Below are 16470 nucleotides of genomic sequence, written 5' to 3'. Positions count from 1 at the left end.
ATATATATTGATTCTTTTGAAATTCTAATTTTTGAAATTCGATTATGGGTACTTTACTACTGGTATTCACTTTTCTGTGTTATTCTACTGGTATATCGCGGATTGCGATTTTGGATTGCGGGTGAAAAAGTGAGTTTCGAAAAAAGATAACTTGGAATAATTTAAGTTAAAACCACTATAGTGCCACCTGACAATTTCATGCAATTTTGAATTAAAACTGACATATTTTAGTCGAGCTGCGGGTAGAAATATGAGAGTTTTGCTGCGAAATTCGAGATTTTTCATAGCTTTGGGGCGTTAGATGAAAAATCAAAGAAATATTGTTTATACACAATTTAGTTTGGCACCAAGACGCTTCAAAACCAGACGTTTAGAAATTTTTGAAATAGAAAATTAGACACTTGGCAACATTGACGCTTTGACACCGGACGTTTTGAAATCACTTGAAAATGATTCATTTTTGCGATTCCTGCGTTAAAAAAATTGAACATAAATTGCTCGTTTCAGTGATTTTTTCCAGTTTCATATCAGAATGTTATGGCTTTGAAATTTTTAGCTTTGAAATGTAAGGTTGCCAAATGTCTCGGTTCGAAAATTCCCCATTAACGTCCAAAAGTGCAGGGGACTCCAAGGTTTTAAAGACTAATTATTTTTAGTAATTTCAGGAATGATAATGAAGAAAGTCGCGCTGTTCAAAATATTAGACAAGTGTAAGGCGACAACAAGAGAAGCATTAGAATGTGCTGGTAAGTGATGCTCCAAGGTTTTTTTTAGATATTAATATTCAGTAATTTTAGGAATGAATATTAAGAAAAGGGAGTTTAGTTGTCCACTGGACGTAGTTTGGACGCCTCTGCCTCAGAACTGTCCAGCAACAAGAGGTGAGTTAGCTATTTCATTTATAAACAATACATAAAATTATATTTTTTTCAGATTGTTTCTCAAGTGGAGCTCTCTCCGCTTACCTAATAAAACGTTGGAATGTAAAGAGGAATGTTTTCTGTATGTTAAACGGAAGGACGAATTGTGAAAAGGAAGAATTCCATTGTGAAATTTTCTAATTGAATAATAAACTAATTATTGAACCACCAGTGTATTTTACAGAATTCGATATTGTTTCTTGTTTATTCAGGTTTGCTATCAAATCAAAAAAAGATTTTTCGATATTTTTAGTAGATAATTCCTAGCATAAATCCTCATGGTCACAAAAAATACCAAAGGGAGGTTTCAAAACCATATTTTTCAAAACCATGAGGTTTTGAAACTGAAAAGTGGAAAAGTCACTAAAAATGGAGCATTTTCTGCTAAATTCTAATAGTGTACATATGTTTTCAAGTTTAGGATCGAAATCAATCCACATCGCCACGCCGCATCCGGTCGGTGCTAACTAGAGAAGTATCCCGAGTCATGATGGAGTTACAGGCCAAGATATATATCACTAGAACGGAAATTTTGCGCTGGTTTCAAATCCGTATTCCAATTTTGCAAAACGATTCTTTGAAAAAAGTTATTTGCGTTTTTGTGGCTTCTCAGTGCAAAAATGAGCATTTTCATGACTCCCAAAATTAACGTTTTTCTTATTTTTTTCAAATTTTTTGATGCTGTACGTATGATTACGGATGTAAAGATGGTTTTGGCATAGTTTGATTGCAAAATTTGTTTTCAGAAAATTTTTTGTGCAGTTTCTTAAGTTTTCAAAAATGACGCATCCACAAAAAATTAGTTTGAAAATTTTCTAAAGTTTTAACACAAACAATACAAACTACATGATTGGAAATACACGTACAACACAAAAAATTTTAAAAAATGAGAAAGAAGTTATTTTTGGGAGTTGCTCATTTTTGCACTGAGAAGCTACGAAAACGCAAATAACTTTTTTTTCAGAGAATCGTTTTGCAAAATTGGAATACACATTTGAAATCAACGCAAAATTTCCGTTCTAGTGATATATATCTCGACCTGTAACTCCATCTCGACTCGGCATCTTTCCCTAGTAAGAATAAGTATATGTCTTCCTTTCTCCTTCTTCCGCATACCCATTCCCCTCCTCAATCCTTCAGAGGTCTTCTGCTCTTTTCTTCTTGTGTTCTCTAACTCTCTATCTCTCTATTCAGGCATCCCCCTCTCTCACTTATTGATGACCTTCTTCTCGCTCTTTTTGTTGCTATCTCGCTCAATAAAAAAACTTTTTAAATTACAGAAATACAAGCTCCTCATCATCATAAACGATGTCTGTCGATAAAATTGGATACATCAGTGAAACATTCAACATTACCGCAGATACGGACACAATCGAAACAAGGACAATCAATGGATTAACATGGTGAGACTAGGGCAACATTGTATATCTGAAACTAGTGAAATTTAAAACGACTTCTGAGGTACACGGTATCCTCAGCTTCCAATATGTTAAGCAATGCTTCATAAAAGCGCGTCAGTAAAGTAGAAAAAAACTTTCAATGTTCAAAAAATTTTAAAAAAAACTTCAATTTTCGTGAAGTAAACAAAAAGATATGTATAAAACTCCTCCTACACTGAACAGAAGTCCAATTTCCTGTTCTTGATAGACTTGAAAAAGACTAGCTTAATAAAGCTAGCAAATTGTTTTTGGAAAAATTAAAAAACCTTGCTTACGTAAGCTGAAGAGACCGTGGAGACACAAATTTCAGCATTTGGAAAGGAAAAGTTATTGATAACAAAAGATCAATCAAATACTCGTGGCAGTTTGATTGGACAGACGATATTGATGGTTTTGTGGGACATATCCAAGTCAAGCGACGAGCTCTTCCTGTCGAGCATATTGTTCAATTTGGCGTCGAGCTGCGAAGAGAGAATCAAATTATTAAGAAAGTTGTTGAAAATGCATGTGCATCCGATCAGCCTGCCGTTGTATTCGAGTACTGTTTAGTCCCATTACTTGCTTTAGAGGACGAAATTTTTCTCGAAGAGATGTTTCTTCCATCCGAGAAAACTGATACAGTTCTTGTAGTTGATGGAAAGAAACTTCATGTCAATAAAGCGGTACGAATATTCACATTTTTATTAAATACAAAAACCAAGTGATTTTTCAGTTCCTCTCATTCCATTCTGATTACTTCACCGCTTTATTCTCATCGAAATACAAAGAAGGACGAATGGATGAAATTCCAATAGAAAATGTTTCATTCGAAGATTTCGGACTTCTTCTCAGTACTATCTACCCAACTTGTGTCTTTCCGACTGGTTAGTGACCTTTTTTTCAAATAACTGAAATCGAAAATAAAAAAATTCAGATAAAACCATCGAGAAACTTCTGGAATTGGCCGATCGGTTTCTGATTCCAGAAGTTTTCCATCATGCCGAACATCACCTTAGTCGTCATTCTGCAATTCAACACGAGAAAATCATTTTGTTGGCTGACAAGTATAAAATGGAAAAGCTTTTGAAAAAGTTGGTTGGGCAAATCAAGAACATCGAAGACGGAAGGAAATTGAAGCAATCTTCAGAATACGAAAATCTGTCAGATCACGCGAAAGCGATGATTCTCGACAAGATATTGGCATAATTGAATTTTTTGTCTTCTCGTTCTCTATTGTCAAATTGTCTGCCAATTTATTCAATTCTTCACTACTTTTAAAGGTTCTTCTTGCTTCAAAAATAAATTCTAGTGTTCATTTTCATCAATTAATTGAGGGAACAAAAATTCTGACCCCATCATTCTATTCATTTCAAATGGAACTCGGAGAACTAAATTCGACTGGTGTAAACAAAGAGAACACGTTGAGCCCTTGAGAGACGCAGAGAAGAAAAGGGGATGGGCACTTAATGAGAGCCCGTCCCCTTTATTCGAGAGAGTGAAGGTCTCCGATGAGACGCAGAGAAGTAGAAAAAGACGGAAAGGTCCGAAGGGCCTTTCCCCTCATTCTTATTCCCAGAAATGTATCGGAGCTGAGACTTCTTGTGTTGATGGTCGACCCCCTTGTATATATAATGATTCTTTTTGAAATTCTAATTTTTATTTATTTAATTTATTATGGGTATTTCTTTACTGCTGGTATTTTGCTTCTGTATTTTCTCTGGTGCTTTTTAGTAGAGCTACGTAATTTTCATTCTGAAGAATTAGTTAGATTCTCGCGTTATTATTGAACTACTTACTGAATTAATAAATCATATTATTCATCCAACGACTAGTATAACTACCACCGATAGAGAGAGGCAGAAATACATGAGTTTTGGGGCAAACTTCTCATTGCGTTGTATCTATATTCTAGTAACTAATCTCTGCCGTTTCATGAATCGAAGAATGTTTCAACTTTATTATTTTGTTTTGCTGTTGATGATAAACGTTCATGCAAGGCACACTTCCTGAACCGGTACGTCACAAACAATGCCATGAAATAGGTTTTTTGAAATAACACTTTGCAGTTCGAAACGCAATCCGCGAACCGTCGTGACTATAGATCCTGAAGATGTTGGCAGCGTCGAAGACTTGTTGGACTTAGAACAGCTTGACTCCAGAAACCTTGCAAACTACATTGGTCCTCTTTTGGATGGAGCCACCGAAGTTGCAAAGAAAGGCTTAAAGTTTTTTGCACGGTGAGAAAGTAATTTTCTAAAAGCTAATAACTAGTTCATTCTAGATATGATCTGCTTTCCAACATACGCTGGTGTGAGACATGCAAGGACAAAATGGTTCTGTCTGTTGATAGTATCATTTACCACGACTGTACTGTTAAACGATAAGAGTGAGTTATTTTTCTGGACATCTGGACAAACCGAGATTATTTTATTTCAGGGAACTAAAAGTATTCTGCACGACTGTGAAGGCAGAAAGGACGTTTGAGATTAGTTGAAGGTAAGTATTTGGATATAAAAAATACAGCATTAAAAATTACCTCTCTTCCCTTTTAAACCGTGTTATTTCAACACCAGCCATAATAAATTCCTTGAAAACTAGGCATTTTTCGTGATCTACTCAAAGTTTTACATAAATGACTCATTCTTTAGTTATTCCTTTCCAGTTTCGTTTCGAAATGTGATGATTACAATTCTAAAAAATACAATTCTTTTTTTCAGCTTGCTACTCAAATGGAGCTCTCTCCGCTTACCTAATAAAGCGTTGAGTGATGAATGGAAGGATGGAGATAGAAATCGGATAAAGGTTGAGTAAAAGAAGGGCGAATTTGTTTAAATTATTTTGTATTTAATAAACTTTATTTTACAAAATTTAATGTTCTTTCTTGTTTATTCAGGTTCATGTTGATAACGAATTTTGGAAAAATTCAAATTTTTAATAGATAACTAGCTTAGCCTGACGTGCCTTTGGCGCGTTTTTCTTATAAGTAGCAGTAAAAGTTCAGATGAAACCGTAGGAAAAATTTCTGGAATTGGTCGGCCAATTCCAGACGTTTTTCATCATGCCGAGCACTTCCTTAGTCGTTACTCAGTAGATGGTCGACCCCCTGTATATAATGATTTTTTTGAAATTCTAGTTTTAATTTATTCAATCTCTTATTCAACACAAAAGAATGATTTTGTTGACGGATAGATATAAAATGAAAACGCTTTTGAAAAAGTTGGTTGGACAAATCCAGAACATCGAAGACGGAAGGAAATTGTCAGCTATCTTAACGTTTTTCTTTCTTCAAAAATAAAATCTCTCATTCGATCATTCTATACATTTCAAATGGTGACTTGGGGGAACTAAATTCGACTGGTGTAAAGAAAGAGAGCACGTTGAGCCCTTGAGAGACGCAGAGGTGAAAAGGGATGGGCTCTTCCGAGGGAGCCCGTCTCTTCTTTTCGAAATAGTGGAGACCCTCGATGAGACGCAGAAAAAGCGGAGTGTCCGAAGCGTCCCCCGTTTTCCCCTCATTCTTACTCCCAGAAATGTATCGGAGCTGAGACTTCTTGTGTTGATGGTCGACCCCCTGTACATAATGATTCTTCTGGAATTCTAATTTTTATTCATTCAATCTATTATGGGTACTTCTTACTACTGGTACTTTGTTACCGTATTTTCACTGGTGTTTTTTAGTAGAGCTACGGGCTGAAAAATGTGAGTTTTGGGACTTTTTTTCTAGTTATCAAGACCCAGAAGAATTCCAAATGTTCGATAATGGGACGTGACCTATATAACTAGAAAGCTGAAATCACGCTGATTCCGAATATATATATATATTCAGGTTTTGCCCTTGAGGCCTGGTATTCAAGAAAAATGAGATCAAAGTTAAGACCAAGTCACAGACTGACAAAGTTTGACATGTTATTTTTTTCGAATACCAGACTTCGAGGTCAGAAACTAAATATATATTTGAAATCAGCGTAATTTCAGCTTTCCAATGATATAAGTTACGTCCCATAACTCCAAGGTCACATTTTTGCAATTTGGATCATTTTTTCCTCAATTTTTTCCAAAAACCTTGTGAATTTACTGTTTTCCTGACAATGAGGAACAATGAAGAAACAAATACAAGTTCTTCACAAAATCTAGCTCCATCAACTAACCAATAATCAAAAATCGTAATTGGAGTTTTTATCTGGAACAAATATGTAGTTTTCAGTTTGAAAAGACGTCCTCTATGAGGATGAAACGTAAAAGTTTCTTCCAATTGAAGAATTACTTTTCAGTCTTCTGGTTCAATTCGAGAGAGAAAGAACTTGGCGTAAGTTTTAACTTTTTTACCCTTTTAATAGAAGTTAATTATTATAGAAAAACTGTAAAAGATTGTGGATTCCAATTGCTCATGGAATATCAGTACACTGTTGAGCAAGAGTGGATTCATCATTCTGTGAGGTGGGTTCGAAAGTTCAAGAAAGTTCTGAAATTTCCAGATCTCACAAAAACCATCACAACTTTCTCACAACATGTCAGATTTTTCTCAAAACCCACAAAACCTGATTTTTCGAATTTAGTGTGTCGAGACGCTTCAAATGAATATAATTATGCTTAATTTCTGATCTAGTCGGGTCTCACCACATAAACTACAGTAACCCGGGCCCAAATCTAGGCAAAAAAAAACCGATTGAATTAACAAAGAAACTTTGTTAATAGTTGGAATATTCATACGTATTAGATTTTGTTTACAGGAAAACACAGGTGAAACTCCGTGGACCTGGAACGGAGCCATGTTTTACGTGGAACAAATCATGGTGAGATTTTCTGGCTTCAAGCAGTTCAAATTAGATTTTTTCAGACTACGGGAACCCAAATCCAATTACATCTTATGGGAGAGCTATCATTGTTGCTGCCATCGGAATCAAGGCAAGTCTTGAAATTTTTGATAACTTACAGTACCGCTCAAAAGTATATTAGTTAGTTTTGGTTTTTTCAGTTGAAAATGGTCAACTTTGAGAGTGTGTCATGGTAATACTTATTAATAGATTTTTGATAGATTATACAGATCAAAAGTAGAGCTCCATTTTTGTAGTTGACAACTTTTTTGTACGGACACTCCTTATAGTCATTTTATGACGATTTGCACTATTTTGCACTGAAATTGGTCGATTTGTGAGAGAAATTTCTTTGACGATTGATAACTTTTTAGGATGAACCCGTACAAAAAAGTTGTCAACTACAAAAATGGAGCTCTACTTTGATCTGTATGATCCATTAAAAATTTACTTGAAGGGTCAATCAGTATAACCATGACACAGTCTCAAAGTTGGGCGTTTTCAACTGAAAAAGGCAAAAAATACACTTTGGAGCGGTACTGTACATTACCGCTCAAAAGGTTATCAGCTTTTGCAGTTTTTAGTGGAAAATGACCAATTTTGACAGTGTATAACAGTATCACCTGATTGTCCAAATAATTTTATTTTGTATGGGCTGAGCAGATACCATGAAAGTTACAGATCATCATAGTCATTTCTCTCTGAAACCGACTAATTTCAGAGTTTTTCACTTTGCTGACCTATAACTTTCAAGGTAACTTCCCTACAAAAAAATAGTTAACTTTAAAAAATGATGTGCTATTTTTGCTCTGTCTAACCCATACAAAATAAAATTTCTTAGACAATCAGGTGCCACCAAAACACAGTGTCAAAGTTGATAACCTTTTGGGCATTTCAAAACCAGATGTTTGAAAATTTTTGAAATAGAAACCAAGACACTTGGCAACCTTAACATTTTGATATCAGACGTTTTGAAACCAAAAATTCCTTGAAAATTAGAAATTTTCCGCGCACCACATGAAATTCAGCATAAATGACTCATAATTTTCCGTTCCGTGCCAAAAATGTTATGGTTTTTCGAAATGTCTAGTTTTGACCTATGAGGTAGCCACATGTCTCGGTTTCAAAATGCGAAAAAAGGGGACTCCAAGTTTTTTTCAGAATAATAATTTTAAGTGATTTCAGGAAAGAAAATGAAGAAAAAGGAGTTCAGTTGCACCACGGAAACCAAATATTTATGAGTACACTAGTAGAGTAGGTAAATTTCATGGATATCTGGACAAACCGAGATCTTTTTATTTCAGAGAAGTAGGAGAATCGTGAAGGCAGCAAGGACGATTAAAATTTCACTGTTTACTTCACACATTGCCCTACCGACCATTTTGAAATATTTTCCTGGGATAACACGATACGAATATATGGAAAAAATTGAAGGTGAGTATTTAGTTTTCAAAAAAATTCAAAAAAAAAACTGAAAATTCAGATTGTCGAAATGTACATAAAAATGAAGACAGAAGGGAATGAAGAATTGATGAGCCGGAGCACATTGTTCAAAATATTGGAGAAGTGTAAGGCAACAACAAGAGAAGCATTGGAATGTGTGGACTGTTTTTTAATTGATTTTATGTTCAATAAACATTATTTTATAGAATTTGAAGTTCTTTTTTTGTTTATTCAGGTTATTTTTGATAACGAAATGTGTAGTAAAATAAGGCTCCAGATGCCACTTCACTAGATACTGCATTGCGAAGAGACAAGAATTTAATCGGATATATTACTAACAATAATACGAGATTGGAGTACAGGGAGCTCAATGATAATAGCGGAGAGCCCTAAAACCCTGCATACACTTTTGAGAGACACAGAGAAGAAAACGAATGGGCTCTTCCGAGAGAGCCGTCCCCTCTTTTAGAAATAGTGGAGTCCCCCGATGAGATTCAGAGAAGCAGAAAAAGCGGAAGGGCCGGAAGAGTCTTTCCCCTTATTTTGACTACTAGAAATGTATCGGAGCTGAGACTTCTTGTGTTGATGGTCGACCCCTTGTATATAATGATTCTTCTAGAATTCTAATTTTTATTTATTTATTTAATATTATGGGTATTTCTTTACCTCTGGTACTTTGTTTCTGTATTTTCACTGGTGCTTTTTAGTAGAGCTACAGGCTAAAAAATGTAAGTTTTGGGGCAAAGTGTGTGACTTTTTTATAATTATCAACCCGGAAGAATTCAAAATGTTGGAAAATGTGATAATGGGACGTGACCTTTATAACTGGAAAGCTGAATTCACCGTGATTTCATGTACATATTCAGTTTTTGCCCTTGAGGCCTGGTATTCAAGAAAAGCGAGGTCAAAGTTTGTCTTGTGACCCAAATTTTGACCTTGTATACTAACTAGTCCACTAGATCAAATATTGGAAATTTGGTGCAAATTTCGGGTTTTTTATTGTCGAAATAAAAAAAGTGATACCCGGTGTTTGCGGACTTAATGCTAATTTTAATAATTTTTCCACTAAGTCCGCAAACACCGGGTATCACTTTTTTTATTTCGACAATAATTTGATGCAAATTTCAGGTTTTAGAGTGTTTGTTCTATCGAATTTACTGACAAGAAATTTCAAATTTATTCATGTGACTCATGGTCTGTTCAGTTTATTTATTTATTTACTTCAAGGGATAGGAGACTATAAGATACAAAGAAGACTTGAAACATATCCCTCACGAGATAGTCTCAAGTAAAGAAAAAAAAATAGGACTAATTAGGTGCATGTCATAAAAAGAGTAACGGGGGGAAGGCAACAATTGAAATGACTGCAACGGGTTCGAACTGAGATATGGAATTGAGATCAAGGGGAATTAAAGGAACTAGGCAATTAAAGGCAGGGAATAGAAAAAAAAACTGTTAATTATGCAACAAGACGGGAGCAAGAAATATTAGAACCGGGTGATTGAGGCAGTTCATTTGGAATCAGTTATTCTTCGCCAAGGAGAGGAGCAATCATTATCCTAATACCAAGAAATCTTGAAACTGAATGTTCGTCTCATTGACATTTCTGAAAAAACCGGAGTGAGTGTGCTAGGAAAAAAGTTCATTCAAAACAATGAGAAAATTGCTCTTGCTTCAATCACCAACGAAATTTTTCCCCTTGAATGTAATGAAATTGGAAAATGTGAGTACCGTGAGACATGTTCATGTGAAACCGGAGAAAGTGCAGCTCAATGTTCTTGCAAAATCCCTGATTTATTCAATCTGGTTGAGAACAAAGATCACAACTTACCAATCATCACTGAAAGATATTATCTAGGAATTTCTAATGATAATGTCCCATCTATCAAGATGCGACACAACAAACTACATATTCATGTCAGTCTAGATATAAAATAATCTGTTGAATCCAAAGTTGATTGTATCATGACTCAGCACAGCAAATATACTCAAAACATCACCTGTAATTCCAGACAACCCACACACGCCAAACTGAGTTGCGACAACGAAGACTTCGTCGAAATCTTGACATGTTCCAGCACGGGTACAATCAATGAAATCCATCAAAAATTCAACACCTCCAAACCGACGGGAGTATGCACAATATCGTGCGGAAACAAGAAGAGCTCATTCATCATCGAAGGAGAACTAATGTATGTGGCACATGACTCCTTAACAGAATACTTTAATCAAATTCTCAATTCAGAAAAAAGCAAAACCGACATTCATCCCAGCCTTCTTCCGGACTGGACGAGTATTCTCGATACCATCTCCAAAAGAGCTGTCTCAATCGTTTCTACGATTTTGATTTTATTACTTGTTTCTGTAGCACTCTACATCTGTTGCATCCCAGCCCTGATCAAACTCCTCACAGAAGGGAGACGAAATCGTCGTTAACCAAAAGTTCAACCTCGTAGAAAACTCGTAATTCATATCTCATTAATCATTTCATACCAATAACCCTCATTCAAAAAATTATCATCCCAAAAAACTCTCAAATCTCTCAACAGAACTCACGCTCAAATTCCTGATTCACTCTCAACAAATCCCCTCCCTAAAAATCCGTTTTCAAACAAATCTCAATTCCTCACTTATTCTCTGAACCGTAAACCGTTTATTACACTCGTTTTTTATTGTTTGTGTCGGAATTTTAGAAAATTTTCAGACAAATTTTTTGTAGACGCGTTATTTTTGAAAACTTAAAAAACTCCACAAAATGTTTTCTGAAAATAAATTCTGAAATCGAACTATGCCAAAATCATCTTTACATCCGTAATCATAAGTATAAAACAAAGAAGTTTCAAAAAAATAAGAAAAACGTTAATTTTGAGAGTCTTGAAAATGCTAATTTTTGCACTGAGAAGCCACAAAAATGCAAATAACTTTCTTCACGAGATCGTTTAGCAAAAACTGAATACAGATTTGAAATCGCCGCAAAATTTCCGTTCTAGTAATATATATCTCGACCTGTAACTCCATCTTGACTTGGGATCCTTCCCAAGTAAGTGTTTTAAAGGACGTTTGAATGTTTTTTGGACATCTAAACTGAAATAGAGCCGCCCCATCTATCAAGATGCGACACAACAAACTACATATTCATGTCAGTCTAGATAAAAAATAATCTGTTGAATCTAAAATTGATTGTATTATGACCCAGCACAGTAAATATACTGGATGCTATAATTGTTTGAAAGGGGCTACTCAAAACATCACTTGTAATTTCAGACAACCAACACTTGCTAAATTAAGCTGTGACAATGAAGAATTCGTGGAAATATTAAAATGCTCAAATTCTGGAACAACCCATCAGAGTATGCACCGTATCGTGTGGAACCAAGAAAAACTCATTCGTCATTGAAGGAGAATTAATGTGTGTTGCTCATGATTCTTTAACAGAATATTTCAACCAAATCCTCAATTCGGAGAAAAGCATCACTGACATACATCCAAGTCAACTACCCGACTGGACTAGTATTCTAGATACGGTATATATGGGTACACGGATATCTGGACAAACCAAGATATTTTTGTTTCAGAGAAGAAAAAATGTGTTGCACGAGTGTGAAGGCAGCTCCGAAGATCACGAAAACGCCGAAGACCACGAAAAAGTTGTATTGTTTATCATGTATTTCAAATAAACATTATATAATATCTCCGCAAAAATGGTATTATAAGAAAAAAAGGCAGAGTGAAGAAACAATTTATGATCAGCTAAATTATGAGACACATGCAGTGCGCGTCATAAGTATAGCGCCCTCCTCGATTTTGGCTTTTCTAGAATTCCTGCAATCGGCATGAGAAAATGGTTGATGCCATTCGATCCGGGATCTTAAAAAACCTATACGGGGAAGTTTTTTGAATTTTTCAAATCGTGTTCTGAAAAATCAGCAGTGTCAAAAGTATAGCGCATTTTTTGATTTTGTGGCTGGGAGTGCTGGAAACCAAATGAAAATATCGAATTTGATTATAATTAGCTGTCGCTATTCCGGGATTTTTTTTCGTTCCGGCGTTCTAGAACAGTGCCCTGACAACTTTAACATCGTTTTTCTCAAATACCAGGCCTCAAAGCCGAAAACTGAAAATATATTTGAAATGGGCGTAATTTCAACTTTCCAATAATATAAGTCACGTCCTAAAAAATGATGTGAATTTCCTGTTTTTTTTAAAAGAAAACCGATCTCTTTGACTACAACATCTCATTAACTCAATTTTTAATAACTACACACATTCTTCTCATTGGCTTCAAAATTCGAAGAATTCTTCAATATATTGAAGAAACAAAGTGACTTATTCCATCATTATATGCATTTCAAATGGGACTTGGGGAACTAAATTCGACTGCTGTAAACAAAGAGAACACGTTGAGTCCTTGCGAGACTCAGAGAAGAAAAGGGATGGGCTCTTCCGAGAGAGCCCGTCCCTTCTTTTCGAAATAGTGGAGACCCCCGATGAGACGCAGAAAAAGCGGAGTGTCCGAAGGGTCCCCCGTTTTCCCCTCATTCTTACTCCCAGAAATGTATCGAAGCTGAGACTTCTTGTGTTGATGGTCGACCCCTTGTATATAATGATTATTTTGGAATTCTAATTTTTATTTATTCAATCTATTATGGGTATTTTCATACTGATATTAGTCTTCTGGTTCAACTCAAAAATCGGATCAAAGAAAGACTTGGCGTAAGTTTTACTATGATTAGTTAATTGAATTGCCTACATACAGTAACGCTCAAAAAGTTATCACTATTGCCTGTTTTCAGTGGAAAATGACCGACTTTGATAGTGTATTTTAGTATCATCTGATTGTCCGACAAATTTTATTTTGTGTGAGTTGGACAGAGCAAAAATAGCACATCATTTTTGTAGTTGGCCATTCATTTGTAGGAACACTATCTTGAAAGATACAGGTAATCAAAAACCTTTCTTCTAAAGGGGGACTGCGGTATTCCAAAAATAGAGATTTTTTGATATGGATCGACTCAGAATTTTGATACAAATGCCTCTCGGCGTTCACGTGCACGGCGAGAGAATTTTATCTTGAAATATAAGGTAAATCGGCGAGAGGCCCTTTTTTGACACTTTGAGGCCTCATAACTCGTTTCAGACGAATTTTCGGACCTAGCCGCAAGAGACTTTTCTTTTTTCTACAAAATTTTGAGTCGATCGATATTAAAAAATCTCGATTTTTGGAATGCCGCAGTCCCCCTTTAAAATCGACTAATTTCAGTGCATTTTAACGAAATTTTGGAGCTTTTCACTTCGACAACTTGTAACTTTCAAGATAGTGTTCTTACAAAAAAACGGTCTACTACAAAAATAATGTGCTATTTCTGCTCTGTTCAGCCCATACAAAATTGAGTTTTTTGGACAATCAGGTCGCACCGAAATACACAAGTCATTTTCCACTGAAAACAGCCAAAGTTGATAACTTTTTGAGCGGTACGGTGTAGACTTGAGTTCGCGAGTCAGCCAAAAAGTGTTCAAAATTTTGACAAAAATATGATACAAACGCTATTATATACTTTAGTAATTTTTAAAATAGATTGATGTAAAAAAAAACAACGAATATATTTGCTTTTTTTCAGAACATGCAGAACAATTTGACAAAACAACCACACAATCCGTTTTCTCGGAATGTTAAACTGGGCTGTCAAAATCTACTCAGAATACGTAACGATAGTCGATGGAACAGAGATGACAGTGACTACAATGGATAAAGGAGCAATCATCACTCGGTATCATATTCTTTATTTTATTTGAGTTTTATATTCATATAGTATTTTATTCTGTAACGGATATCCGGACACGCTGGACACACACCAAGGTATTTACTTGTTTTTCTGTGTGCCCGATGTGTCCGAATGTCCAGATCTAGCAAATTTTATATGGCTAGAAAGCTGACATTTCGAGAATTCTGAATCTATGTTCAGATTTTGAAAATGTGAAAAATGGGCGGAGTTACAACAGTTTTAGTTGGGAAGCTTCGGCTCAATTTTTACTTTTTCAGAATCTGAAAACAGATTCAGAATCCTCAAAATGTCAACTTTCTAGTCATATTAAATTTGTTGCATCTGGACATTCGGACACACCGGACACACAGAAAGACAAGCATCTAGTCAGCAGAGCCGTTTAAACACCTTATCTGTGTGTCCAGAGTGTCCAGATGTCTTGATGCAGAAAATGTTATGAATATAAAGCTGAGGATTCTGAATCTGCTTTCAGATCTTGAAAAAGTAAAAAATGGGCGGAGTTATAACAATTTTAGTGAGAGCGACCCAAATTGGCAGCGTTAGGGATCAGTTGAGATCGGCTAAGATCTGCTAATTTTGAGATCCCGTCACAGCTTTCTGGGTTACTGTAACATTTTTATTTTAACATGGTTGTGTAGATCAAATCTAGAGCTACATTTTTTTAGTTGACAACTTTTTGATAGCTCCGCCCACTTTTGAGATATGCGTCTTTAAAGGTTGGCTACTATTTGTGAGAGAACGAGTTTAAAGGCGCATATCTCAAATATTATTACAGCTTTCATTGATTAGATTTGTCGGTATTGAAAACTAGTTTAGCATAAAGGCTCTATTCCAGTTTAGATGTCCTTTAAAAACTAAAACGTCCCTTAAAACACTTAAACGTCCCTTAAAACACTTAGACGTCCTTTCAAACTCTAATTTTTTTAAAACGTCCTTTCAAAAGTTTAGACGTCCCAAAAACGTTTAAACGTCCCATAAAATGTATAGACGTCCCTTGAAATCCCAAAATATAGTTCTGAAGTTTTAAACGTCCCAAAAAACATTTAGACGTCTAACAAAACATTTAGACGTCCCAAAAAACATTTAAACGTCCCAAAAATTATTTAGACGTCCCTCGAACATTTTCAGTGGCTTTTAGTATTGAAGGGACGTCTAAACATTTTTTGGGACGTTTAAATGTTTATTGGGACGTCTAAATGTTTTTTGGGACGTTTAAACATTTAAAATCAAATTTCCGGATTTTAAGGGACGTCTCAATATTTTATGGGACGTCTAAACGTATTTTGGGACGTCTAAATGTTTTTTGGGACGTTTAAACATTTTTGAACATATTTGGGATCCGAAAGGACGTTTAAATGTTTCAAGGGACGTCTAAGTGTTTCAAGGGACGTCTGAGTGTTTTAAGGGACGTCTAAGTGTTTTTTGGGACGTTCAAGTTTTCAAAGGACATCTAAACTGGAATAGAGCCAGCATAAATTACCCATAATTTCCCGAAAATTCCTCATAAACTTATAAAAGGGGACTCCAAATCATTTTAGAATAATAATTTTTAGTAATTTTAGGAATGAAGATGACAAAAAAGGAGTTCAGCTGCAACACGGAAACCAAATATTTATGAGTACACTAGAAGAGTAAGTGATTGTTATGGACATCTGGACAAACTGAGATCATTTTGTTTCAGGGAAAAAGAAGAATTGTGGAAGACTGTGAAAGCATCAAGAGATTTCACTGAGTACTTCTACATTGCCCTACTCGACCATTTTGAAATATTTTCCTGGCATAACACGATACGAATATAGGAAAAGAATTGAAGGTAAGTACTTGGACTTTTGAAAAATTCAAAAAAAGAACTGAAAATTCAGATTGTCGAAATGTATATAAAAATGAAGACAGGAGGAAATGAAGAATTGATGAGCCGGAGCACTTTGTTCAAAATACTAGAAAAGTGTAAAGCAACAACGAGAGAAGTATTGGAGTGTGTGGACTACTTCATAAGTGATGCTCTGGACGTAAGAATCTGAAAGTTATTACAATGGACCTAACCTTAATTTTCCAGATTTTGAAAAAAAATACTTCCGGCTACATCGACGCT

General features: G+C 35.4%; 3 protein-coding genes across 3 annotated transcripts; all 3 read left to right on the top strand.

Moving 5' to 3' along the window:
* Positions 1–667: 667 nt before the first annotated feature.
* Positions 668–1061, top strand: GCK72_007776 (uncharacterized protein; the record flags this gene model as incomplete). Its single annotated transcript, XM_053726440.1, has 3 exons — positions 668–746; positions 798–881; positions 934–1061. 3 exons carry the CDS (start codon positions 668–670, stop codon positions 1059–1061), a joined length of 291 nt encoding a protein of 96 aa, XP_053590634.1.
* A 3267-nt stretch (positions 1062–4328) lies between these two features.
* Positions 4329–12272, top strand: GCK72_007775 (uncharacterized protein; the record flags this gene model as incomplete). Its single annotated transcript, XM_053726439.1, has 11 exons — positions 4329–4380; positions 4440–4575; positions 5056–5140; positions 6610–6644; positions 6692–6775; positions 7069–7131; positions 8338–8406; positions 10608–10787; positions 11860–11945; positions 11995–12119; positions 12171–12272. The coding sequence occupies 11 exons, from the start codon at positions 4329–4331 to the stop codon at positions 12270–12272; spliced, it is 1017 nt and encodes a 338-aa protein (XP_053590633.1).
* A 1990-nt stretch (positions 12273–14262) lies between these two features.
* GCK72_007774 (uncharacterized protein) lies at positions 14263–16177 on the top strand (the record flags this gene model as incomplete). The annotated part of the gene is made up of 3 exons (XM_053726438.1): positions 14263–14363; positions 15941–16009; positions 16060–16177. 3 exons carry the CDS (start codon positions 14263–14265, stop codon positions 16175–16177), a joined length of 288 nt encoding a protein of 95 aa, XP_053590632.1.
* Positions 16178–16470: the final 293 nt, after the last annotated feature.

This window comes from Caenorhabditis remanei, chromosome II, assembly GCF_010183535.1.
Source record: "Caenorhabditis remanei strain PX506 chromosome II, whole genome shotgun sequence".
Classification (NCBI taxonomy): domain Eukaryota; kingdom Metazoa; phylum Nematoda; class Chromadorea; order Rhabditida; family Rhabditidae; genus Caenorhabditis; species Caenorhabditis remanei.
The sequence above is the reverse complement of the archived record's forward strand: the minus strand, read 5'-3'. Positions and strand labels throughout refer to the sequence as shown.